Raw genomic sequence first — 27,741 nt, 5'->3', positions numbered from 1 at the left:
GATATTTTTGCAATGACTTTTAATCAGGTGTTTGTTTGTTTTTGTCATACAGTTTGACAACCAAAGCTTTTTTAACTTTTTTGAACAGTAAATTGTTTGAAAGTTTTTTCATCATTTAAAACCTAACACAATGTGTTGAGAAACGCTAGATAAATACCATTTGCTCTTGATATTTTTTTATCTAGTGCAATTAAATTCACGCAAGTCCTAATACTTTTGTGCCCATTGTATTTCTGCGTTTTGAATAATAATAAAGAATCTTTAGTTACAGTAGATGGCGATGTCAACACTAACAGAAACCCCATTCAAGAGCTACACGAGTTTACCGCCCTTCAAACACCACAGAAGAAGAAGTGGATGAGTCCTGCGCCCCCTGCCGGCAGACCGCGTCCGCACCCGGTCCGTCTCTCACACACACAGTCGCTTGATGACAGACGGGGAGGGGGAAGCGGAGAGAAGTAAGCCCCGGATCCATCTTCAAGAGAGAAAATAGGAAAGAAAGACCGCGTCCCACTTTTATTTCGTTTTTAGCGGCACCTTTCCGACTTATAGACGTTAGGGAGCCCGAGGAGGGGCTGTGTCACTGTCTGTAGGATGTCCCGACATGAAGGTAGGTGCGAAAAAACCGCCGATCGCTGCGTCGTTGGCTTGAATTGCAGGCCAGTGCTGACCCGCGGGTTGCCATGTTTTCAATTCAAATGCACTGGGAGAGACACATGATGGCGGCCGCCGTGAATTTTGTAACCTTTTATGTACTTAGACCGCATCGGTAGCGCACAGGGCGTTTTCTTGGAGCCGCTTGGTGTGATATTGAGCTGGGCCTGTGTGCTAGGCCGGGCCTTCTGCGGCTCGCTCGGCCGCGGGAGCGAGTGTGAGTGTGTTCCCGCAGGTAGCCCGTGGAGAGGTCAGGGCTTCTGCAAGGCCTGTTTTAAGACACTTAATTTTAAAGCTTTCTGCTTTAAGTTACTCAGTACTGATAGAATGACGACCAAAGACTAGAACTTGGCTGGGTAAGCGGCTGTAGAGCTCAGTCTGACCGCTCTGGAGCTCATGTTAGGGTGTATGTGTGTGTGAGAGCGTCTTGAGTCATGTCATGTTTCAGGCCAGCACAAGTGAATGACTTGCACGTCTGGATTTAGCATTAGCTGGTGTCAGTGAAGCCATAGCTGTGATTGCTTACGAATCTTACTCTATTATTTCTGGAAACACGTTTATATTTTTAGCTCCCTTTGTGAAGACGTTCAGTATTTAGTCAAACCAGTATGTTTGGATACAAGGAAGAGATTCAGCATTCAAGTTATTGCTTGATCATGTGGCTTCAGACACATTTGTTAAAAGTCACTTTGAGTGCGCTTAAAAGTCGGCAGAACCACAGTGAGGACTGTCAGTTTGGAATATATAAGCTAGTGTAGCGAATAGTGATACTTCAAAAATGAATAACATGCCAATGGCATTACATTGAAATATCGGTTTGGGTCTGACATAATTTATGCTATAAGCATAGGTCATTACTAGTGTATTGCCATAATCTTTTGGACATGGTGGTACCATGATAATACCATGTTTTTGGACATGTACAATGGCACTTCCACAACACTTTTTGTAATGGGAATGTTAAAGAAAAAACATGTGATGCCTTCTGTGTTTCTCTTTTTATTTTTACCTATATTAAAACTCCTGGGTGATGTATACGTTTGTCATGATAAAGTGATGTATGGGATTATTACCATTTTGATATACCATAGTTTTACTGGTACTTCAAAGAATACTTTAATAGTTCATATCCAAAAATGCATATCTGCTCATAGTACATTTTATTATTCTTTTCTTATTATTTTGTATGTATGAATTAAACTGAAATCTTAGTAACTCAACGCAAGTTATTTGAAGTATAATCTGTTTAGTTGAGTGCTTGCTTTTTATTTCTGTCTCAATCTAGTGAGCTGCCTACCTAGACAGCATATCTGTGCATCATCATATGTGCCTTTGATTCCCAAATATGCTGTCTGGGTTGGTGGCAGCTCACTAGATTTCAAGACGGCGGATGTCACCTGCCTGTGAATGAAGACTGCTTACATGTGTGTCTAGTTTCTCTGCAAACAGCACATGGTGCTTGAGAGAGTAGCTTACAATGGGAGGATCCTAGTGATATGTGACTTCTCAGGTAATTATTATTATAATATCTGGATTGGTAATAGTTTGGCAGCTGCTCTTTGATTCAAGCGCAGTGGCAGATTCAGTCTGACATTTGAGCAAGAGGATCTGGATTCTGTAATTAATGCTTAACATTTGATTGTAGAACTCATCTGAGGTATATTATATACAGTAGACATTTCATGTATGACTGGACAAGTCCAATCTTAAATTATTTGTCATATATTTTGATTTTATATGAGACAGAGTTCAGGGCTCGACAATAAGGACTGCCCAATAGCCCGGGGCCAGCGAGAAAGACACTTGGAGACAGTCAATGCAATTGACAGTTGACGCTCGAACAGACAAATACATGCAAAGTTATGTCAAAATATCAATTTTTGCGAGTATCCTAGCTGTCGGTTATGTCTTAAGTGAATGTAAACATTTGAGAAAGAAATCGTATGTGAATCATTATATTGGATCCATTCACTTGGGCTTAAAGTGACAGCAGCCTAATATACCTGCTACATCAACAATTGTGAAATTTCACTGGAATTTAAACTTTTGGTGCCATATTAAGCTTATTTATTAGACAGGGTTTTCCTGCAGTGAAATTTTTTTGTCGGCCACCAAAACTAATCTTTGTCCTGCCAAAGATTTATTTAATTATTTAATGTGATGATATATGCCGTTGAAGTTGTGCAGTACCAGCCTGCTGTTGAGCGCATGAACACAGTTGCAAATTAGATGTGTTTAAGTTAGGGATACCGATCCGATATTAAGATCGGTATCGGCTCCGATACTGCCATTTTTGCCGGATCGGGTATCGGCCGGACGGGACCGATCCAAATCCGATACTGTGCGTGTACTATTCTGTGTTATTGTTAAGCTCCACAAAAAGCACAAAAACATTAAAAAGCACCATAAAGTTTTAGTGCACTGTATTCCAAGTGTTCTGAAGCCATTCCATAGTTTAATTTGAGGTACAGATAAATATTTAAGTCGTTAAATTAAAGTTCACGTAAATGCCTCCCTCTGCTGCGGCTGTCAGTCATTCTCCACGCAGCATTCAGACTGCGTGTCGCGTTCGGTTATGACAGTCAACACAATGAAACTCTCTCCAAGATGAATCAATGTTTCTATTATTATACTTCATCAAGATACCGGTAATACAATACGCATCAATATATCTTTTTTTTAATATTGTTAATAGCATTTTTTTTGTTCTGTCCTATCTTTCATATGTTGCTGCATCATTTTAATTTTTATATTTTAATGATAAGACATTTAATAGCTTCTGATTTCGTCCACATTTTCATATTTATTCACAAACTTATAGGATAAACAAATAGGCCTAGGCTATGCATTTATTTATATCATGAAAAGAAAGTATTATGAAAAAAAAAGTTAAAGTCTGTCTGCGTCACTTTTTAGTTTTCATCTTGAACACTTTTTGAGGATCGTGAGTGAACGCGATCATCTCTTCCTCTTTACTACTTTACAGAAGGAAATAAACATGAAAATCAAAAAATATGTTGAAAGTTGCAGTAGCTTACCGAAATCTGTATCACTTCAGTTCAATCAGTGTTGCAAACAATGTCACGTATACCTCAGAAAAGCCAGCAACGATCGTTGACCATAAACTTATAGTAAGCAGAAAATAAAGAAAAATAAGACAAACTATTTAAAACAAAACGAAATGGATTAGAAACTTAATTATGTAAGCATAAGTATTATAATATATAAAATGGACAAACTGGGTGCGTGTAATCAAACGCATCGTTTTCATTTTATTCTGGAGACTGAACTCGCGCTCTGCTGCCACACTGGAGCGCTCTCACCACCTACTGGACGGGTGGGAATTACAGTTACAAGCAAATTCAGCCTCAGTAATCTGTCAAAATGACAGACAGGCTGCAGATTTTTTCCGTCACTGCTAAGAAAAAAATCCATCAATGACAGAAAAATTTCGGTTAACGCGACCTTTGAGATTATATATTATATACACGCCACACTACCGCCGGTGACACTCCGCGGTCGTCATGCCGACCGTCACAGCCGTAAGTTTATTAGCACTTTTCTTATTACTTGAAGATCGGATCGGTATCGGCCGATACTGAATCCCAGGTATCGGTATCGGAAGCGAAAAAGGCGGCTCGGTGCATCCCTAGTTTAAGTTAGTCTGAATATGGCAGAGTTTTTGTTCAGTGTGAGTTCTGCACGCTTATGCATGAATCCTTTCATTAACAACAAAGTATAAACACGATGACTTTAAGAGATTAATTGCACAGCGTACAGGAGTTTTCGCAAGAGTGCAGCTTTGTGTACCTCGCGCTGTAATTGACAGCTTCAGTGATTATAATGGCAGCAATCTTTGGTCTCTCTCTCTCTCTCTATGGCAATGAATGGAACAAACAATTTGATCCTGTATGTAAAATGATCTGTGCATTAAGTTTTTAAGTGTAAATGCAAAATAATAGACCTGCCACTTTTTTTTATGTAATGTGTAATGTTTGTTGTTCATTTTGATTAACTTTTCAAATCAGCCATTCAGTGACTTTTCAAACTTTCTGACTTCAAATCACCCCACTGTCAAACACAAATATTTTAAGGCCCCTCTATATAGGCTACATACTATATATAGATTTCCTGTATTTCTGATTTAATTATGAAAAGTCTGCTTGTTTTCAAACATTTTTGCTTGTTTTCAAACAGAAACTGAATGTGTTTATGTGTTAAATTATGAACAATATTAAATATGAACAAAATTTATTTAAGATTCATTATTTCAGAAGTTTCCAGCACTGTTCTTCGATATAAACTGTAGTTATCAAGGAGGAAAAAGAAATATGACTTCAGTTTGTAACTTGAATTTTTTTTTTTTTTTTTTTTGCCATTTTAATTTAGATTAGAGTTAGATTATTTCATTATATTAATACTATTTTTTAACTTAATCTTAAGTTATCCCTCTTGGATGTTTGCAGAAGGCCCCTGTTTGAGAACCGCTGCCCTAGATGACATCTGGGGTCATATTCGACCTTGTTACTTTTGTAATGGCAGCAATTTGATAAGACACATTTATTATGTTTGTATATTACACAAAATTATAATTAATAATAAATATTTTTTCCACCTGGTTATATTATACTAGTTAGTGTAGAATTAGTCTCATCCTCAGACGTCACACTCATGGACCATAGGTTGACCGTCTTCTGATGTGTAAGGCAACACAAAAAAGGAAATACTTCGGGAGTTTCAAAGTTGTCATCGATTGATTGAATTCTACAGGATTTCTAGGAGACATGTATGTTGCGTACTTTAATGGTCTACCTGGAAACAAAGCCATCATGACACCAAACCCCCTAATGCAAGAAGAACGCCATCATGTTTACAACTGTGACAGTGAGTGCTTATCAACTAAATGCTGGATTTTCAAAAGTTTGCAGCGCCATTACAGTAAACCTGCACAACGTTCTTGAATGAATCATTTATTAGATGCACACTAGTCTGTTATTATAAGGAAATCAGCTTTACATTTTCACGCCCCTAAACATGACGCAGAACAAAAGGAACTGTGCTTGGTTGCTTTACATGTCGGTCAGACTGCCTCTGGGTGGTTCTTGGCCAATGAAGCTGCGATAGTCTAGACCTTGAGCCGGATATCTGGAGGTCTGAATTGTCTGACTATGCAAGACTAGTATAGAATGTCTATGGAAACCAATACACCACTTACATTTATAGGTTTGTCAGATGCTTTTTTCCAAAGCTTTGAATCCCTGAACTTTTTATCGGTTCTGAACCTTGACAGTGCTAGTGCTATGTTCATCTCTGTGTTCTACAGGAACGCTGGGAGCTTTAGAAATGTAGCAACTTGGCACAATAAAGGGATAGTTCACCCAAAAATGAAAATTATCCCATAATTTACTCACCATCAAGTCATCGTAGGTGTGTATGACTTTCTTCATTCGGCCAAACACAGTCGGAGTTATTAAAAAAAATATCCCATCCAGCTTTATAGTGGGAGTGAATGGTGCCATTTTTTTTTTTTTTTTTTTTTTTTTTTGAAGCCCAAAAAAGCGCATCCATCATAAAAGTAATTCATACTGCTCCAAGGGGTTAAGAAAGGCCTTCTGAAGTGAAGCGATGTGTTTTTGTAAGAAAAATATAATTATAACTTTATAAATCAATATGTAATCAATAGCTTCCGTTAACGTCCACGAGAGAGTTGAGTTACGGCGTATGACGTAGGATTAGCGTAAGCTTAGGTGAGAGTAGACGGTCTCGTGGTTCAAACAAATAGGGCTGGGCAACAAACTCAAGCTCCTCTGACATTTCTCTTAAAAATATTCTCATTTTAGACTTCTAATTTGTGACCGGTGTTTTGTTTTACTCTATCCTCTGCGCTAGACTCACGTTCCAGATACCAATATACCGGATATTTTTTTACAAAAACGTATAGCTTCCCTTCAGAAGGCCTTTATTAACCCCTTGGAGCTGCATGGATTATGATTATGATGAATGGATGTGCTTTTTTGGGCTTCAAAAAAAAATAGGTACCATTCACTCCCATTCTAAAGCTTGGAAGAGCCTAGATAATTTTTAATATAACTCCTATTGTGTTTGGCTAAAAGAAAACAGACATCTACACCCATTATGGCTTATGTGATCAATCTCACATTTGCATAAAGCAAAATTTGGATTTGTGGTATGGGAGCCTGAGATAGGAGATGAATCATTTTTTTTCTTTTGCAGTGCAAAATAGTAAATGATAAACTAGTTAGGATCCATTTCCCTGTTCCAGTGCTCATCACAGTGACTCATCTTGGTCATGGCAGCACTGTTACAGGTTGCATTTTGCTCTCAGAGAACTGAACTTACAACCTCTGTAATGGGAAATAAGCAAGTGAATGACGAAAGGCCCTCAAGCTCACAGCCATGGTGCTGTATTGATTCTCTCAGAAAACATGTCCAATACAGTGCAGACAGGTTCTTGACATTATTTTTGCACTGTTACCCTTGTTTAGTTGAAGGGTTTTGTGGTGTTTGATAGGGCATGTTGCTGTGATGCATTTTAGGTCATTTAATGACATTTAGATCAAATGTGATCTGGCAAATGACGCAAACAGGTGAGACAGAGCAGCTAGCTGCACAGTCTCTGCCAACGTGCCATATAACTCGGACTTTATAACTAGGAATGCACCAAAATGAAACCCCTAGGATGAAAATGAAAATCAATGACGCACTTGGCCAAAAAAAATAAATTAATTAATTAAAGTTATTTAATAAAAATGAGTTGAATTTTAAAGTTGAAAGTTGCTTCAAATTAAAAGTAACAAAGCACAAAGTTGGTTGTGATTATTGGACTGCATGCATTGAACAAAAGTTTAGTGAAGTTTTGTTCATGCTGTGCATCAACAGAAAAGAGCACAGATTAAAAGATTTTAGATTTAATAAACCTTATGATTGATTAAAATTGAAAAATTGATATTGTCAATCTAGAGCTATTGTCCACACAGCAGACATGTTTTTTTCTTGTAGCTTATTCACATTGTGTGCACGAAAAAGGCACCGAACACAGTCAAAATGCCAGAATCTGAGATCAACGAAGCGTTAATTAAATGTCTGTTTTGGTCACTGATTTTGGCCTTCCAAAACCTTTTCGGTTCGAAACTGAAAATAGCTGTTTCAAATTTTCATTAGCTGAAATTTCAATGCATCCCTAATTGTAACGAAAGTTCTAATGAAATGAAATGAAAATTATAATGAAAGGCAAGGAGACGTGAATGGCAGGGCGAGGTGATGTTCTTGGAAAATGTTGTAGTTGTTGCAGTTCGTAATACTGCTGTAATAGTGATTGTCGGTATGTAGTTTAGAAGTGAGAATCAGGTTGCTAAAATGTAAAATATAATGTTGTGTTGAGCCATGTTAGCTGCTTTATTGCTAACACTTTACAATAAGTGTGATGTATATCCAAGTGAAACAAGCTTCTGGAATGAGGAAAAAATGTAGGGTGCCATTTAACATATACACTGCAACATTATCTAAAAAAATAAGAATTGTCAATTTTGATTTCATGGGTGACTTTAAGATTATTAAAGGATTAAGAAGTATCATTATCATCATTGTTAGTAGTAATGTTAACAAATGGAACCTTATTGTTACAACTATATTAAAGTTAGCATCCTTGTATAAAAGAAAAGACAACAGACAGTGTTCAAATGACAATTTTTCATAATCACCTAGCCAGTGGATTGTCTAACAATTTTTTAGAACTATTTTTGACTTGACGCTGTCTATAAAATGAAGCGCTGCTGGTGTGAGACGCAGTGGCCAAAGACATCTGTGCTTTGATGCTAACTGTAATGCTTTAAAGGAAATGAATTGAGAGACTCTTCTGATAGAGTTTACTGTGCTAAAAGTATGAAGCAGTTCTGTTAAAAGGCAAGGGACAACCAATCATGCACAATGCTTGACTCCTGAAAAAAACTTTCAAGTTTCACATGCTAATTAGTTATGGTATCTTGAAACTTGAAACCAAAAAATTTTGGACCTGCACAGACAGGGCTTAGATTAAGCCAGAAATAGACCTTCATTTAGGATATTTAAGTAGCTTTTATTAATATGCTTTAGAAAAAAAAACATTACTGGTGTGCATCTTGAGACAAAACAATGGCACTGACATTTTAAGATATGTCAGTGCAAGTTGCTTTCAGTTAAGACGGCTCAAAAATTCATTTTAGTATGGAACTAGGCTTAAGCCTTGTCTGTGAAACCAGGGATTGGAGTCCTGAAATGGTTATGCACAGCAGACTTCTGTATTCTGTAAAACAGGTTGCATTGCTTCTGGTTCAGGTCTTTTGTATGTGCTGTGTTAAATATTGAGCTGTTTTACTCAAGGTGCCTTCAAAGGAGCCACTAAAGATGAGCATAACCAATATCCATCGCATATGCAGATTGATATCTAAAAGTTTTTCGCACTAACATTTAGATAATTAAATCAAATAAAATGGCAACAAGAAAAAGAACTAGCTAGGTTAGCAAATTACCTTAAAAGTCCATAGAATTTGACATCAGTTTGTACTGCTGTTAACACTGCACTTAACAGCGCTCAAAGTATCACATTTTTAAAATTTCAGTACTGACTTTGTATCATGGTCGGTACTTTTGACAACACTAGTTGAGAACCACTAGTGTACATTAATGTTTGTTACTGTGATGTCAATCATATAAAAAGACATGTAGAAATGCAAACAGAAGCCCAAATCCTTAAAGGCTATTTGGTAAATGTAATAACACATCCATTCCACATTTTTCAGTTGGAGCAAATGGAGATCTTACTCTTGTGGTTTAGTTTGAATGTGTAGTTTGGTTTGTTTGCAGGACTCTGCTGTGAATAGACCACAGAGGTCATTTGGCAGGTCATATAGAAAAATGCTAGTTATAACTCACCAAACCTCATTTTTAACCCAAAGGTATGTGAGGCCACAATATGAGACTTAAAAATGTGGTCAGCACTGAACATTGGAAATCCGTTAGTCTACATATTTCCTCTCAGGGACTAAGAGGCTATCAGATTCAATTTTACAAGCAAACATTTAATTATTTGAATCTGGAATTAGTTCCCTGTGCTAATTCCTCCCAGCGGTACATTACCACAGCAGTTTCTGTGTGTGGATTATTGTTAGAAGCTTTTGTCTTCTTTGTGTTTCTAATTCTTCTTGTTCATTCACAAAGACTTGAGGGTGCATCCTATTTCACATACTATAATTGACTAATCAGTCTTAACAACCCTCTACGGACACACTGAAACTTGAGTCGCCATTGGCCAGTATTTTTATTTTTATTTTACTTGCCAGACTTTTTACATGGAATGCAAGAACAATGCAAATGAAAAAATAAATTACAGAAATATAATATAAAATATAAATTTCAAATACTATTAAAGTCAAGTAAACAGTCTGTAATAGTCAAACTAATATTTAAAATTGTCAAACTACAAGCAGTAGCACAAATAAACATAATAGAAAAGATGCCAATTAAATAAACAGTGCTTTACAGGTTTTTCAGCTAGATCTAACAGTATAGGAATATGTAGATTAGGTACAGAAATTGAATAAAGTAATCAAATGTAAAATAGCACTGCATAGCCTTCACTGTATAAATTAAATATAGATTAACATTTAACTTATTAAAGTTACAAAAGTTGTTCAGTCAAGAGCAGTGAGAAATATATATAATATAATATAATATAATATAATATAATATAATATAATATATATATTAGATTTGTCACGATACCATAAAAATGTCTTACGATACTATACCAGCTGAAGTATCACGATACCAAGTAGTATCGCGATACCATGCAGTATACAAAATGAACCAAACTTTCATAAAAACATGAAAACAGACCAGATTTTTCTCTGAATACTTCATTAATGAGAATGAATAACAGGCTTTTATTACCATTCAAATGAATCAATGTAAACAAAATTCATCTTAGCACTGCACAGAAGCTGTATGAACTGACATTACGATGTAGCATTTATGCATTTACACTTCAATTACAATTGCATAAATAATGTTATGATATTAATGTTTCAAATATAAAAATTTGAATATAGAAATAAAAATGTTGGTGGAAAAAAATGATAGAATAGACCTACTTTTAGATGGTAAAAAGTGATAGAATAGACCTACGTTTAGATGGGAGACTAAAGTCGCCAGTAGGTGGCAGCAAGTGTTAATGATTAAGTCAATGAATCATTCAACCGATTCGTTCAAAACGGCTGATTCATTCAGGAACGAAGCAAATGACTGTCTTAATTAATGGATTAGTGAGTCAGTGACTCACACAATTTGTTCATAAACAGATTCATTTAGAAACGAAACAAAAACAGCGCTCTTGCTCGTGTCACGAACTATCAGGAGCATTTTTGCCAGCCTATCTTGAAATATCTAACCCTGACTGGGGAGCAGTATGTATATTAAAACATATAATACATTTATAATTATAAAATCACGATTGATATGATTGATAAGAACCGAGTGCAAACCCGCTATAACTTACTGATGAATGGAATTGCATTTGTCTGAATCGTGTTCGCAAAGATGTTTCTAGAAACAAACTATTTAATCTTTTCCAGAAGTGGCTAAATGAGCAACGGAAAAACTGTGAGAATTCATTCTTATATAAAGATTTTATGATGTTAATTAAGTGAATTTCAGACCCTTTCTCCAGATAAAATGCACTGCGAATAACAACGTGCAAGTGCAACTTTATCTCATTGCAAAATTAACTGAAGCATCAGAAAACAATAAGGCGCTAATTCTACAGAGCATTTACTACACAGGGCACAGCAGACAGTCAACGGCAGTCTCTTGTAATGTTTTTGCAGGCACGCATGTTCAATTGAAGTGTACCTGCCGCACATACAACATTCCTTACGGTACTGACGATACTACCGTTTAAAAAATACAGTGGCATCGCCAGTATTTTGAAGCTTTAGTATCGCGATACTACCGTAGTACCGGTACACCGTGCAACCCTAATATATATATATATATATATATATATATATGTAATTTTGCAGCGAGTCTGTTGTTTGATTAACATTAAAACACACTTTGTTGTCAGACGCGGTTTTCTTGGTGTGCGCTTCGGATCGCACAACTTTTCAGACAGTTTCAGTTATCTTTTGCGTCTTCCTGCCCTCGAATGTTTAAACTGGCAAGGCTTAAAAACACGTGAAAATGATAAACTTTCATAACAATGCAGCACTGTTTTTTTCCTCTAACTCAATTACACGTGACTGAAATCTTACAATTTACTAGCCATTGGCTAATAAGATTAAGAAAAAATTATTTTTAGTCGTTTCTTGTGAAATTTGGTCGCATATGAGGGTGATTTACTCGCAATGTAGAGGGTTGCTTAAAGGTGCCCTAGAATTAAAAATTGAATTTATCTTGGCATAGTTAAATAACAAGAGTTCAGTACATGGAAATGACATACAGTGAGTCTCAAACACCATTGTTTCCTCTTCCTTATATAAATATCATTTGTTTAAAAGACCTCGAAAAACAGGCGAATCTCAACATAACACCGACTGTTACATAACAGTCGGGATCATTAATATGTACGCCCCCAATATTTGCATATGCCAGCCCATGTTCAAAGCATTACACAAGGGCACCCAATATTAAAGTCTGGATCTGCACAGCTGAATCATCAGACTAGGTAAGCAAGCAAAAACAATAGCGAAAAATGGCAGATGGAGCAATAATAACTGACATGATCCATGATATCATGATATTTTTAGTGATATTTGTAAACTGTCTTTCTAAATGTTTCATTAGCATGTTGCTAATGTACTGTTAAATGTGGTTAAAGTTACCATCGTTTCTTACTGTATTCACGGAGACCAGCCGTTATTTTCATTATTAAACACTTGCAGTCTGTATATTTCATAAACACAACTTCATTCTTTATAAATCTCTCCAACAGTGTAGCATTAGCCGTTAGCCACGGATCACAGCCTCAAATTCATTCAGAATCAAATGTAAACATCCAAATAAATACAATACTCACATAATCCGATGTATGCATGCAGCATGCATGACGAACACTTTGTAAAGATCCATTTTGAGGGTTATATTAGCTGTGTGAACTTTGTTTATGCTGTTCAAGGCAAGCGTGAGCTCCGTGGGCGGAGAGCACAAGAATTTAAAGGGGCCGCAGTATGAATCGGCACGTTTATAATGATGCCCCAAAATAGGCAGTTAAAAAAATTAATTAAAAAAAATCTATGGGGTATTTTGGTTTCAAAACATGGCTTCTTTATATTGTCATTTTCTGTGTGTCCCGCACTTTGCAACAACACAACCTTGTTTCTTCAGCGACTTTCAGCATGTTTCCTATAACGGAATCTGACGTCTGTTTACATGACATGAGAAAGTCAGAAATGCATTTTGAATAGGATTTCAAACCACATTTGAATGTTACTTGAATTGAAACGGATTTGTAAAAATCACATTTCGTATGAATTTTTCTTTTTTCATTTTGTCGTTCACACTTAATAAGTCTGATCGGATTTCAATCGCATATGCACAAAAATCGCATGTGGACTGACAGTCTGAACGGACATTTTTCTTTAAAAAAAATTACATCCAAACCCTAACCAAAAATGTAAGAGAAAATAAATTTGGAAACCTTACCAAATAAATAGCTCGGTGGTTCTCAAACTTTTGGATATGAAGCCCCTCCCTCCTTTACAGATAAGATATTTTCGGTGTTTCAAAGCTGATATATTTGATCAACCACAATTTTTGTAATTCCAGAGGTTTTGAGAACTGGATGTTCTTTAATAAAACAGTTGCTATTGTTTTACTAAAGAATAACTAAATTCTTTTTCTTTTCTTTTTTTACAGTTAGGTTATTTTAATAAATTAATAATAATTTATTAACCCAAATACTTTTAAGCATTCTTGCAGTACTCTTGGATGTTTGCTGTGGCCACCTGTTTGAGAACCACTGCTGTAGCTACAACAGTTAAAATTGTTAAAATAAAGACTCATTATTTATTCCTATAGGGTGTTCTGTAAAGCTGTTTACAGTAACCAAAAGGGGTGGAGCTACCAAACAGTCAGTGTTAGGGGTGTAACGATACGCTCAGGTCACGATACGATACGTATCACGATATTTTGAACAAAATGAAACTGAAATTCAAACAAGATTTATTAAAAAAACATGAACAAATTTCAATAATTTTCCTTGTTGTACATACAAGATCACATTTCAATAAAATAAATAAATATAAAATTTTAATAAAAACCTTCTGTATTCAAATTAACAGTTGAATAGGGCTGTCTGTCACTGAAAAAAAATGTTAAATTTAACATGAACTTAGAATTATGAATAGGGGCCGTTCACATATCGCGTCTAAAAATGCGTGGAAGGCGCGGCCGCACCGCTTCTCCTTTCCAAAGCGCTTGCGCTCCCGTGGCGTCGGTCGTTGCTATGCAACCATGAACTGAGCTCTCCAAGAGGATCAGGATGTTTCTGCAAAGGATAAATGATTTCTAGCCCTTGCATTAGTTTTACTACGAGATATATTGATGGAGATAAGATATAAAAACCACCATGTACAGCTATGATCAGCTGTTCGGCTGAGCTTTTGATGTTTTGTTACGGAAAGGCCATAGCTGATCGGTTGATTCTTGTCACACGACATGCGGTGCGCTTGCGGCATTCTGAAAAGTTGAGAATTGCATGCGCGTCGCGACCGCGTTGATCCCATTATGAGCGCGCCTGCCGCGCGGCTACATTTGAAAATAATAACTGACTTGCACGCGGAAAAGACGCAATATGTGAACGGCCCCACAGAACTTCTTAAAGCAAAGCATCGCAAGCGTCTTTTGCTTTTCTGTGAGCACAGCTGTTGCTGTGCACTGCGGTGAAAGAAAGCCACGACTTTTCTCACGCGACCATGCAAGAGACTGACATGAGAAACGTTTAAACCGGCTTGCAAGAGCAATGTGTGCCCGAAACACTTACTGAACTAGAGAGCTGATTGAGACACACCATCTACGATAAATCGTTACACCCCTAATACTTATAGTAATTTAAAAATGTGGTAGCATTGGATCTGGACAGGAAGGATAACTCTGGGAGTTGGAAGGGGTGTGTCGCGATTCTGCCCTCTCACATCGCGATACAGGTTTGTGGACCTGCGTATCGCGATTTCGGTTTCATATCGCATATCGTTACAGCCCTAGTCAGTGTGCATAGTAAAAATAAACAAATTGGGATGCAACTCATTTGCAAACATGCAGTATGACATTACCTCATGAAACACTGAAGAGACTTTTCCCTGTCAACACTGGAGACTAATCTAAGTCTGGAGTTTAGTCTTTTACAGTCTTGCTCCTGGTTACAGAGAGATTAATTGTTGCTTTGCTGGTTCTTCTAGGTCCATTCTAGATCATTTTGGACATTGTGTTGGTGATTATAGAGAGATGTTCTTTTGTCTTTGCTTTAATGAATTGAAGTAGGTTTATGCATGATGGAAATATTTGTTTAAAAGATTCACCGGGTGTTTAGCAGCAGTCTGGTTTCCTCTACACTGCTGTTGATAATGGTCAGAAGACAGAATGACGTGGATTATCTGAACTTTGTTCAGCTCAGTATAATTAAGACTGTTTGAATCCTGAGGTTTAACAAGACCAACTTTTGATCAGTTTACCGCCAACTTCATGGTAAATATCTGCTTTATTACAATGTGCAGAAGAAATGGATGATATACACTTAATAGGTTAATGTTTTTTAACCTTTTTGTTTAAATATTTTTATATATAAATATATATTAAAGGTGCCATAGAATGGAAAATTGAATTGACCTTGGCATAGTTGAATAACAAGAGTTCAGTACATGGAAATGACATACAGTCTCAAACACCATTGTCTCCTCCTTCTTATGTAAATCTCATTTGTTTAAAAGACCTCCGAAGAACAGGCGAATCTCAACATAACACCGACTGTTACGTATCAGTCGGGATCATTAATATGTACGCCCCCAATATTTGCATATGCCAGCCCATGTTCAAGGCATTAGACAAGGGCAGGACGTCTGGATGTGCACAGCAGAATCATCAGCAGAAGCAAGGATAATAGCAAAAAATGGCAGATGGAGCGATAATAACTGACATGATTCATGATAACATGATATTTTTAGTGATATTTGTAAATTGTCTTTCTAAATGTTTCGTTAGCATGTTGCTAATGTACTGTTAAATGTGGTTAAAGTTACCATCGTTTATTACTGTATTCACGGAGACAAGAGCCGTCGCTATTTTCATTTTTAAACACTTGCTGTCTGTATAATTCATAAACACAACTTCATTCTTTATAAATCTCTCCAATAGTGTAGCATTAGCCCATTAGCCACGGAGCACAGCCTATAAATACTATACTCACATGATCCGATGCATGCAGCATGCATGAAGAACACTTTGTAAAGATCCATTTTGAGGGTTATGTTAGCTGTGTGAACTTTGTTTATGCAATGTATATAGAGTCGAGAGCTCGGGGGCGGGGAGCGCCCAAGTGAAACGGAATATTGAATAGAGGGCAGGGTTTTACTTTAGCGCTCCTCCTCTCCATCTCTCGCTCATAGCAGACTAACGGTTGGAGGGGAGTGGTTTAAGCGTTTTCAACCCAAGCCGTCAAACTGATGTCATCAGAGAAGGGGCACCGTTGCAGAGGGGAGGAGCATTTTCAGATTTTGATTCAATATTACGAAGCCAAACAATTTTTTTGTGTGGATTGACTTGCACAGATGAGTTGTTCACCACAAAACTAGCAATTTGAGCTAACAAAATAAATAAGGTCAATTTTGATTTCATGTATTCATTTAAAGGGGAAGCAGCCTGAATCGGCACAAATTTAATGATGCCCCAAAATAGGCAGTTTAAAAAAATTAATAAAAAAGAAAATCTATGGGGTATTTTGAGCTGAAACTTCAGACACATTCAGGGGACACCTTAGACTTAGAAAGTTTTTTTTACAAGATGTAATATAAAGCACCTTTAAATCAGAAAGGAACATTTTTTTTTTCACCAAACATCCATTGTTGGCATATAGATTTTTAGAAAGTTTAAAGAAATCTGTAAAATACAGCACAAATGCATGGTAACGGAAGGCATGCTTTTTATTAATGAGGTCATGAACTGCATTTTGTTTTAATTTAATGATGTTCTCTGAGGTCCACTTATAATGTCATCAAGAATTTTACATAAAAAAAAAAAAATTAGAGGTAATGGGCAATTTTCTATCCTGTTTTTGACCCTCTCTTTGAAACACTGTTTTGATGTAGCATTCAAGACTTGGAAGTAAACTATCATTCTTATAGACTATTCATCACCCATTGTTTGCGATAAAATGAAAAACTTATACATTGTCATTTGCAGTGTCATGTTTTAAATAAATGTAAACGTGTTGTAATGTCTTACTGATGACGAAACACACACAAATTACATTTTTTAGTAATGGATAGAAACTTACCAGGCAAATCCTGCCTGTGATGAATGTGATCGGGGTCTTCAGAGGGGCTTCTGCTGTTGTTCTGAGTTAAATGCCTCTGTGTTCTCCCGCAGGTGTGAGCTGTGATGCGTGTTTAAAAGGGAACTTCAGAGGGCGCCGATACAAGTGTTTAATTTGCTACGACTACGACCTTTGTGCATCTTGCTACGAAAGTGGAGCCACAACAACTAGACACACCACGGAGCACCCAATGCAGTGCATACTAACCAGGGTAGACTTTGGTAAGCAGTAATGTCAAATAATGTCATGCTTTTTACTCTGTCACATAATAATTGTTACCTCATTCAAATAATGTTTCAAACATTATAGATTGTGAACAAACCATCCTGACTAAGTCTAGGTAATGATCATGTTGATGGTAATTGAAGATAATGTTTTTGACCTCTCTACAGACTTGTATTATGGGGGGGAGGCATTCTCAGTAGAGCAGCCTCAGTCGTTTACTTGTCCTTACTGTGGTAAAATGGGCTACACGGAAACATCTCTACAGGAGCACGTGACCTCAGAGCATGCAGAGACCTCTACAGAGGTGGTGAGTACACATGCTGTCTTTGTTGAAAAGTCATGTGACACCATGTCCTAACTAAATGCAATGCGATAAGATTCCAGCGACAATCAAATTGTCTGTCCACACTAGATGTGACGAGGCTAAAAGATGCAACAAAATCGATCACAGTCAAAGGAGCTTGTGGGCGGGCTCTCTCTCTACGTAGCAAACAGTTTATGTCTTATTGCCAGCCATGACAATGCAAAAAATGAATAAATAAACAATTCCTGTGTCATGTATTGCTGTTGCAGCTGGTTAGAGTGAAAAATGATCGTGGTAAAGATACCTTTCATCTCGCATCACAGAGTCTAGTTTGGACATGGTGTGAAGCTGCTGTTTTTGTCCCATGATGACTGTTGTACAATTCTCAAGACCTTTATTATCCATGTTTGATGTACTGTTTACTATAAAGCCTATTCACAGCAAACACAAATCACCTGCAGGAGTTCATACCAAAACTAACAGAACGTGATGGGAATTGTTATCAACCACTGAGAGAAAAGTTGACATTCCTGAACTAATCATTTATGTGCTTTTTATGCAAAATGCAGCTAATCTGACAAGATACATTTGCTGTAAAATGTTAAATATGCTCTTGCTCTTCTGGAATGGATTATGGATAATATGATAGAGAGATAAAGGGATATATTACAGGAAAATAATGATAATAGTAACCTTCTGATAATAATAATCTGCAATTGCTTTCTATATTACCTCTTTTGACAGAATGCTCTGTGTGAACAGGCCTTTTAGATTTGTTTCACGTGGGATTTTGATTTTAGTGTAAAGTATCAAGCTCAATTATGTTCTGATATTTGTAATAGAGGTGTGATTCTTTACTTGCCTCACAATTCGATTCAATTACGATTCAGAGGGTAACAATTAGATTATAAGATGATTCTTGATGCATCACTAAGCATCTTTTCCTCCAATTCTTTTATTAATAATTATTATATATGGAATTGAAATGGAATTGACATTTGAAGCATTCAAGTAAGAAATAATACAGAAATTGAATCGCTGCATAGTCTTTAATGTATTCATTACAAATAAATTGATTATTATTAAAGCTACAAAAGTTGTTCAGTCAAGACCAGTGAGTGACTCCCTCTTTTCTTTTATTGTTTGATTAACATTAATGACACAGACAGCAGCAGATTTATATTAAGACCTAATGCATGGATCTTTCTGTGCGCACGATTCGGGTGTGTCAGTCACCGCGAATAAAGCATTGGGATCTTTTCCGTGGCTTATTGCACTTAATAACTCTGTTTAACATCAAGCATGTCCCACACTTTTTCTCATTCATGCATGTTCTTCTCGTAAAAACCGAAACATCAGGTGCAACTGCTTTGCTTATGAAGGACATACACAACTTTTTTTATTAATATAGCCTATAACAAGAGTATTATATTTACAATAAAACAGTACATTAATATGTATGATAGGTCTATTTAATTACATTTAAAAAAAAAAAAAAAATTTGTTTTTATGAATAGATAAAGAATCGTTCACATCAGCATCGTAAAAACGGATATATTCCACATTTTTAAGGATTCTTTTTCTCTGTTTCAGATTTGCCCAATCTGTGCAGCTTTGCCTGGTGGCGACCCCAATCATGTGACAGATGACTTTGCTGCTCATCTCACACTTGAACACAGAGCACCTAGAGATTTAATATCCTTTTAATCTGAACCCAATATGTATATACATAATGGACCTCATTTATGAAACGCTGTTTCTGTGTAAATTGTTTAATGACTGAGGCCTGTGTGTGTACACCGATTAGGCATAACATTATGACCACCTTCCTAATACAGCACCGACCCGTCGAGGCATGGACTCCATTAGACCCTTGAAGGTGTGCTGTGGTATCTGGCACCAAGATGTTAGCAACAGATCCTTTTGACTGGACTTGTTTGTTCAGCACATCCCACAGATGCTCGATTGGATCGAGATCTGGGGAATTTGGAGGCAAAGTCAACACCTCAAACTCATTGTTGTGCTCCTCAAACTATTTCTGAACCATTTTTGCTTTGTGGCAGGGTGCATTATCCTGCTGAAAGAGGTCACAGCCACCAGGGAATAACTTTTCCATGTAAGGGTGGACATGGTCTGCAACAATGCTTAGGTAGGTGGTACGTGTCAAAGCAACATCCACATGTATGGCAGGACCCAAGGTTTCCCAGCAGAACATTGCCCAAAGCATCACACTGCCTCTGCTGGCTTGCCTTCTTCCCATAGTGCATCCTGGTGCCATGTGTTCCCCAGGTAAGCGACACACAAGCACCAGGCCATCCACGTGATGTAAAAGAAAACGTGATTCATTAGACCAGGCCACCTTCTTCCATTGCTCCGTGGTTCAGTTCTGATGTCCACTGTTGCTGCTTTCGGTGGTGAACAGGGGTCAGCATGGGCACCCTGACTGGTCTGCGGCTATGCAGCCCCATACGCAACAAACTGCGATGCACTGTGTGTTCTGACACCTTTCTATCAGAACCATTATTAAGTTCTTGAGCAATTTGAGCTACTGTAGTTCGTCTGTTGGATCGGACCACAAGGGCCAGCCTTCGCTCCCCACGTGCATCAATGAGCCTTGGCCGCCCATGACCCTGTCGTCGGTTCACCACTGTTCCTTCCTTGGACCACTTTTGAAGTATACTGACCACTGCAGACCGGGAACACCCCACAAGAGCTGCAGTTTTGGAGATGCTCTGACCCAGTGGTCTAGCCATCACAATTTGGCCCTTGTCAAACTCACTCAAAACCTTACTCTTGTCTATTTTTCCTGCGTCTAATTCCTTAAATTTGAGGACAAAATGTTCACTTGCTGCCTAATATATCCCACCCACTAACAGGTGCCGTGATGAAGAGATAATCAGTTTTATTCACTTCACCTGTCAGTGCTCAAAATGTTATGCCTGATCGGTGTATATGTTCAAGTCACTTCAGAGGTAATCTTATGGCTCTGCTACAAAAGTTTATCGACCCTGCGTGATGCTTGCACGATGTCAATGTGGTTTCTTTGTAGTCATTTTCACAAAACCTAAAATTCTGAATTATTTACTAATGTCGTTCCAAACCTGTATGACTTTATTTTTGTGGATCACAAAAGATAATATTTCATCATCTTGTACTGGATGTTCTTTTCCGTTCAATTGCAATGAATGGGGGAGGCTTTTAAGCTTCAAAATGAATGTCAATGTCTGATTCATAAATGAAACATTCTTTTGAATTGGATCTTTTCAGTGAAACAATTGACCCAATTTATAAAAAAAAAAAGCAGTCTGAATGATTTGTTCACAAACTGGACTGATTCACTTATCGAGTTCAGTTCACACAACTTGCATGATCTCACTGGCTTTGAAGATTATCAGTGAGCAGTGACTTGAATTTCAGTGTGAATTAAATTGAAATTGAATTTCATATTACTATTAAAATACTTTAATGGTGTTTTTTTGTGCCATATTTGAATCTTGACAAATTAATTTGGCATTTGTCATAATTGCATGAAAATTAGCAGCCAGTACAGTCTTAAGAATTTTTGCTTTAGTGTTCCTTGAAGGGAAAGACATACAGGTTTGAATTGGATAACTTTGCTGATGATTTTGTATTGTTACAATGTTGTTAGTATATGCAAATGAACTATGTACTTTCTCCGTGTCACCTGCCTCCACATCTCCGTTTATCACCTGCCTACATATCTAAAGTCTGCAAAATGACTTGTTTTTGACAGCTCTAGGTCTAATGTTTAAAGGCACCTATTATGCTTTTTATATTTTTTATTTTACCTTTCCTTTAGTGTGTAATATAGCTGCTTATGCATGTAAACAGTCTGCGAAGTTACAAAGCACAAAGTCCATACCAAAGAGAGTTAATCTCTCCAACAGAAAACACTTCCTTGAAATGCCTTGTTTGTAGTTCTGACATTTCCGTGACATAGCTACTTCACCATGTTACGCCGGTTTCACACTGCAAGCGTAAGCAGCTCGTATTTTTTATTTTTTTTGCCGTGCATGTTAACCAATGGATGCATTCACACCGGCAGCAGGAGCAGCGCGCAACGCATATTTTTTCCGGCGCCCATATTAACCAATGGATGCATTCACACTGGCAGCAGGAGCAGCGTGCAAGCGTCAAGCAGGAGTGTCACGTGAGCAGCAGTGAAGCAGGGGTTTTGGCACAGAGTCTATTTTTGCTGCACTGCTGACGCTCAATTAAAGTGAAAGCACACTTTTGATGGACAAAATAAATATAATTTCACACAAAAAGTGTTCAAAATTCACAAAATAAGCATGTCTAGTGTGTTTTAACAAGAATTTGAGTATGACAGAAAAGAAAATTAAGAATCAAAAATATTTATTGAAGATTTACCCATTTAAACTTTTTTAATTATTCAGGTAGGGTTAAAGTATGGTGTATTATAAAAAACTAAACTAAACTAGCCAGAAAATATGATATATACACATTATTTTAGTTATTACACAGACAGATATGTAGGCTGCAGCATACCCAAATCAAACCCGAGTTTGCTGGCATTTTTCGCCAAGTTTGCTGTCCTGTAAACGTGCACGCGGCAGATGATGTAAAACACAAAGCTTACCTCATTTGTGTGCAGCAATGGATGACATGAGGCTTTTATTTATTTATTTATTTTTATATTTGTTTATATGCGAATGTTGTACATCTCCCCATGTTAGCAAACTTTCAAGACTATCAAGTTTATAAATTACCAACTTATAAAAACAAATTTATGGCTGTCTTTGTAAAGAAATGCTCACTTTATATGTAGCTTCGAGCCGCTGCAGTGACGATATAGTTCCGCTCACACGCCGCTTAAGCTTGCAGTGTGAAACGGGTGTTACACATTTGCATAATGCCTGTCTGCTGGCTTGCTTTAGCACATTCTCAAAAAACAGCTATTTTTTTTGCTATGTTAAGGAGATGCTGCAAGATGTTTTTTTCGTTGCAAGGGCAAAAAACATTACGGACTTCCAAGGCATTACATTTCTGATGCGTGCTCTAAGCAGTTGACCAATCATGACAGACTGGCCCAGAGATGACCAATCAGAGTAGATTGGGTATTTCGGAAGGGTAGCTTTAAAGAGAACGGAGCCAAAACAGAGCGTTTCAGGCAGAGGTTAAAATGTACAGAAATGTTTTTTTTTTTTTTTTACTTTAAACCATGTAAACTTATTCTAGCAGACCCCAAAAATAAAAGTATGAACTTGTAAATGAGCATAATTTTGGTTCTTTAAAACTACAGATTAAACACCCACAGACATTCCTATCAACAGAGGGGTGGCACCAAAATCAAAAGTAAATTATGGGTGTTTAAGTTTTTGGCAAAAGGGAATGCAACAATTTTCTCTGTTTTTTGGTCTAGTCATGTAGCGCCAATTTCAAAAAATTTATTTTGAGTTTATACTGCATAGACAACCAAGTTTTATTTAAAGCCCATCTTGCCAGCAGCAAATTATGCATGTTAATGCTCGGAGGTTTTAAAATTTGTTTGATTTATTATTTTTTAGGGGTTTTTGCCTCTTTTCTTCTCTATGTGTAATGAAGTGACAGGAAATAGTGGGAGGCAAAAAGAGTAATAAAATCTGGACACGTCATTAATCGGACTCGAACTCAAAACCGCTTAAACGCCACAGCTAATTGTGTCTGTCTGTGCATTATGACAATATTAGTTGAATTAGCATGAGATGTGATGAGTCTTCTGCATTGGGTGTGTGGTGACGTAATTTCAACCAGTTGCTCCTTAACCAGCGTGTGCACGATGAGAGCAGCGGCGTGCGGCACGTCCGTCGGATGTTCCACCCTGGACGGGGGCTGGGCGGTCCTCGGGCACGCAGGACTAACATGCACTTTACCAGCAGCTCCACTGGTGGGCTCTCCTCTTCACAAAGCTCCTCCTACTCTCCAAGCAATAGGGAAGCCATGGACCCCATAGCAGGTGTGTAATGTGTTAAGGACAGGAAATGAGAAGAATGTACACAGAACTTTTACCTTAGATTTTCATGTACCAAGTTTTTCATGTTCTTTAACGTGTACCAAGTCTGTTTTGATGGTCTTCTCACACAATCTTTTTTTTGTTGTTGTCTTTCTCTGTCTTCCTGTGTCTATATCACCAGAGTTGCTCTCTCAGCTGTCGGGTGTGCGGCGCTCCGCGGGAGGACAGCTCAACTCTTCTGGACCCTCGGCCTCGCAGCTGCAGCAGCTGCAAATGCAGCTTCAGTTGGAGCGTCAGCAGGCGCAGGCGGCGCGCCAGCAGCTGGAGACGGCCCGCAACGCTACACGCCAACGCAGCAACCCTAGCAACATCAGCGCCAGCATCCCGCCTCCCAGCACCGCCACAAACACAGCCATGACTGAGAGCAACCCGCTGGCCTCCCACAGCTCCCAGTTCCTTCTCACACGGTAAGGCTCAGACCTCACCATAGGCTCACAATTGTTGATGTATTATTAAAGGGGTGGGTCTTACATCATGAGCTCACTATGACATCATCTCTAGTATCTAATGTTTTAAGTTCAGGCTACTCATTTCCATACACGTAATCACATGTGGAATCACACGTAAAAAAGTGTGGATTTTTTTTATTTATTTTTAAAAATAATTTCCAGGTCTGGATAAGTATTTGTGTTTCCAGACTATTGCCCCTATTCAATTTTCTAAAATATAAAATTAAGAATCTATAAAAATAAATATTTAAGTATCATACAAGCAGAATATTTTCATGGCAAAAATTTATTGATTGTCAAACATAAATTCAAGGTGTACATTTTCATTTTGCAAAACTGTTTGTCTTTGCCATAAGTGAGTCTCTTTTGAACTTCACTAACAAATGTGCATGTGCCACTCAAACCAGCAACAAATATAAAGGAACAATCAATCATCTAAATCAGATTGTACTTTGCTGTTTGGTGATCGCGTAACATCAAACAACGATCTCAGTATCAAACCAATGTTACAGGTGATTATGTGTAGGTTATAGGGCTGGAACAAAACATTGATTCTTGATTCTCGGTTTGCAATACAATGAATCTGGATCAATACTGATATTTTCTCTCTCTGATAAATTCTGAGCTTAATTTTAACAGTAGATCGCGCTGTAGGCTAGTTTTGAACCACACACTTAAATTCTCACGATGAAGAATGCTGGACAGCGATCATGCACCTATGTCCAATAGCCATACAATTTTCAGTCCCTCCCCACCAGGAACAATTGAAGCCTATGACAATGATCCAACGATCCAATCAGCTCTTGATGGAAAAAATTAAGTCCCACCCTTAATATTTTTTTTCTCCTTCAAGAAATAATTTTATTAAGACGTACAGGGATATTATTCAGATATACATTGGACAATGAAACTGAAACACTGGCCAATGTAGTGTTGGAGGTTTCACACCTATATCTGGTGGACAATCTTAACTGATTGCACATTCCATCAGTAAGAGCAGAGCGTGAAGTTTGAATTAGCAGAGCAATAGCACGGCTGAAAAGAGGACAGTTCAAAAGAGGACAAATTGTTGGTGCATGTCTCACTGGCAAGTCTTTGTGGTGTATGGAGAGCTATGGTATCCAGGGTAATGTCGGCATACCACAACGTAGGATGAACCACATCCAACAGGAGTAACTGTCGATGCAAGACAGTTGCAATGACAGTGAATCAAGACAAATTGATGCTGTATTGGCTCTGCACCATACTAATAAATTATTGTAGTCTAAAACCAGGTGTTTCATTTCATTGTCCAACCCCTGTACAATAAGGGAAAAGACAATTGCAAGTTTCATGCTACCTTAATAGTTTGACATTTACACAAAAAAAAAAAAGAAAATGTTAGAATGTTTTTTTTTTTTTTTTTTTTTTTTTTTTGCAGGAATATTATGGAAAATAAGTGACTTAAAATATCCGACAATTTGAGTAGGTAGGGGTGGGCGATATGACCAAAATCTTGCATAATGATATGAGTCATTTAATTTCATGATAGTGATATGTACCATAAGTTATTTATTCTTTAAATAAATGTATATCAATTTTTGATACCATTGCAATTTTATAAATCTCATCAATTTTAATATCACAAACTAATACTAGCCTAACCTAACATAAGTAAAATAAATAAATGAATAAATAAAATAAAGCTCACTGAAGACAAGTCAGTGATGAAATGGAAACAATGAAATTTTCAGGTAATATTACACATAATGTTTACAAGGATTCTCGCAAAGATGGGCATTATGACACACAAATGTGTGTTTGACGTTCAAGCTCAGTAAGGCGCCAAAAAGAACTCAGTACTCACGCTCTGAGCAGCAGCTTTATGTGCACAGAAACAGTCTGAGACAGCACGCGCATATACCGAAATTAGTTCTCTTTCGCTGCTTATTGCACTTAAATGGTTTAAAAACACTTGATTTTAAACAGCAACACATTCAAATGATACGCTTTTGTGATGGTGCAGCACGCCAACGTCATGTGAGCGTAAACCGCAATAGAGACGATGGACCAAAACCAGCTGACATATTTCTACCGGTTAATCGTGTTAGTTCAGGTTCTAAAAAAACTCCCCAAAAAACATACACAAGGTTACTGTGGCGCTATCATGGGCCGTTCACATGTCGCATCTAAAAACACCACGGCCACATTGCTTTCTCCTTTCCAAAGCGCTCCCGTGGCATCTGTCGTTGCTATGCAACCATGACAATGAGGAAGTTTCAGCATAGATTTCTAGCCCTTGCATTAGCTCTACTACTAGATATATTTATGAAGATGAGAAATAAAAAAACCCACCCTGTACAGCTGTGATCAGCTGTTCAGCTGAGCTTTCGATGTTGTTACGGAAAGGCTGAAGCTGATTGGTTGGTGGTTGTCACATGACCTGCGGTGAGCTTGTGGCATTCTGAAAAGTTGATAATTTTTCAACCGCATATGCGTTGTTTATATTATGAGCACACTTGCCACTTGCTTACATCTGAAATAACGAACTTGAGCGCGCAAAAAACGCAGCATGTGAACGGCCCCTTGGGGTCGCAGATGGAAACGCAGATGGAATTTTAAAAAATAAAATGGAATTTGGGAAAATATACAACAGGCTTCATAGGGCTGCTCTGTTATAGATTTGTAATTTGAGATTAGTACTTGTAATTCAGTAGTCACCCTCTGTTCGTCTAATTCCACCAGGTTGAACGAGCCGAAAATGTCAGAGGCAGAACGGCAGGCGCTGGAGAGCGAGCGCGCGGACCGCAGCCTGTTCGTGCAGGAGCTGCTGCTGTCCACACTAATGCGAGAGGAGAGCTCGTCTTCCGACGAGGACGAAAGGCGAGACTTTGCTGACTTCGGCGCCATGGGCTGCGTGGACATCATGCCTTTAGACGTGGCTCTGGAGAGCCTCAACCTGAAGGAGAGCTCCACAGGCAAGGAGCCTCCACCACCTCCTCTTTGATGATATCCCACCACAACGCAGACAATGTCCTCTGTGCTGTAACTGCCAATGACGGTGGGCAAAAAAACACAGCTCTCTCTAATTTTTTTTTCTTTTTTTCTTTTCTTTTTTTTTCGGTGATTGTAATTTCAGGTCTGTCACCTTTGTTACATTGTATAAATCCATGAAAGGAGAGCGAGAGGAAAAAAAATCAAAATACATCAGAACAGGCGTGTGAGAGAGTGAGCGAAACCGAGAGACAGATAAACGGAGCGAGAGAGAAAATAAGAAATATAAATATATAAATATATATAAGTTGATAATCAATTCCACATAACTAATTTTTTTCCTTTAGCAGGTGAGCGTAGGTATCTGTGGCAGACCTCTGCTTCCTGTGTCTTGCAAAAGGCTCTCCTTATAAATACTCCACATTCAAAAACTGAAGAGGAAACAAGAGACCTTCTCTAATGAAGCTGCTGTGTGTATTTATGAATATTAATGAATAAAAAGTGCTTGGATGGTTTACCATAA

General features: G+C 37.7%; 1 protein-coding gene across 3 annotated transcripts; it reads left to right on the top strand.

Annotated features, from left to right (window-relative positions):
- The first annotated feature begins 380 nt into the window (after positions 1-380).
- On the top strand, positions 381-27,741 carry kcmf1 (potassium channel modulatory factor 1). Of its 3 annotated transcripts, none has more exons than XR_007184733.1 (8): positions 381-610; positions 17,287-17,454; positions 17,626-17,765; positions 19,356-19,457; positions 23,562-23,739; positions 23,918-24,203; positions 26,970-27,285; positions 27,566-27,741. XR_007184733.1 is itself a non-coding variant. In XM_048189946.1 (7 exons), the coding sequence occupies exons 1-7, from the start codon at positions 595-597 to the stop codon at positions 27,229-27,231; spliced, it is 1,152 nt and encodes a 383-aa protein (XP_048045903.1). In that variant the 5' UTR covers positions 382-594; the 3' UTR covers positions 27,232-27,741. The 3 variants fall into 3 exon arrangements, 1 of the variants encoding a protein (XP_048045903.1); XR_007184732.1 differs by having other exon boundaries at positions 382-610; positions 27,569-27,741; XM_048189946.1 differs by having other exon boundaries at positions 382-610; positions 26,970-27,741.

This window comes from Megalobrama amblycephala, linkage group LG4 (genome assembly GCF_018812025.1).
Source record: "Megalobrama amblycephala isolate DHTTF-2021 linkage group LG4, ASM1881202v1, whole genome shotgun sequence".
NCBI classification, from domain to species: Eukaryota; Metazoa; Chordata; class Actinopteri; order Cypriniformes; family Xenocyprididae; genus Megalobrama; species Megalobrama amblycephala.
The sequence above is the reverse complement of the archived record's forward strand: the minus strand, read 5'-3'. Positions and strand labels throughout refer to the sequence as shown.

Bases quoted from the DNA above. Each gene is read 5' to 3' on its own strand.
- kcmf1 (XM_048189946.1), top strand. The intron at 19,458-23,561 runs ATATCCTTTTAA...CAGCGTGTGCAC, and splicing joins ACAGAGCACCTAGAGATTTA to GATGAGAGCAGCGGCGTGCG. The intron at 23,740-23,917 runs GTGTGTAATGTG...CTATATCACCAG, and splicing joins AGCCATGGACCCCATAGCAG to AGTTGCTCTCTCAGCTGTCG.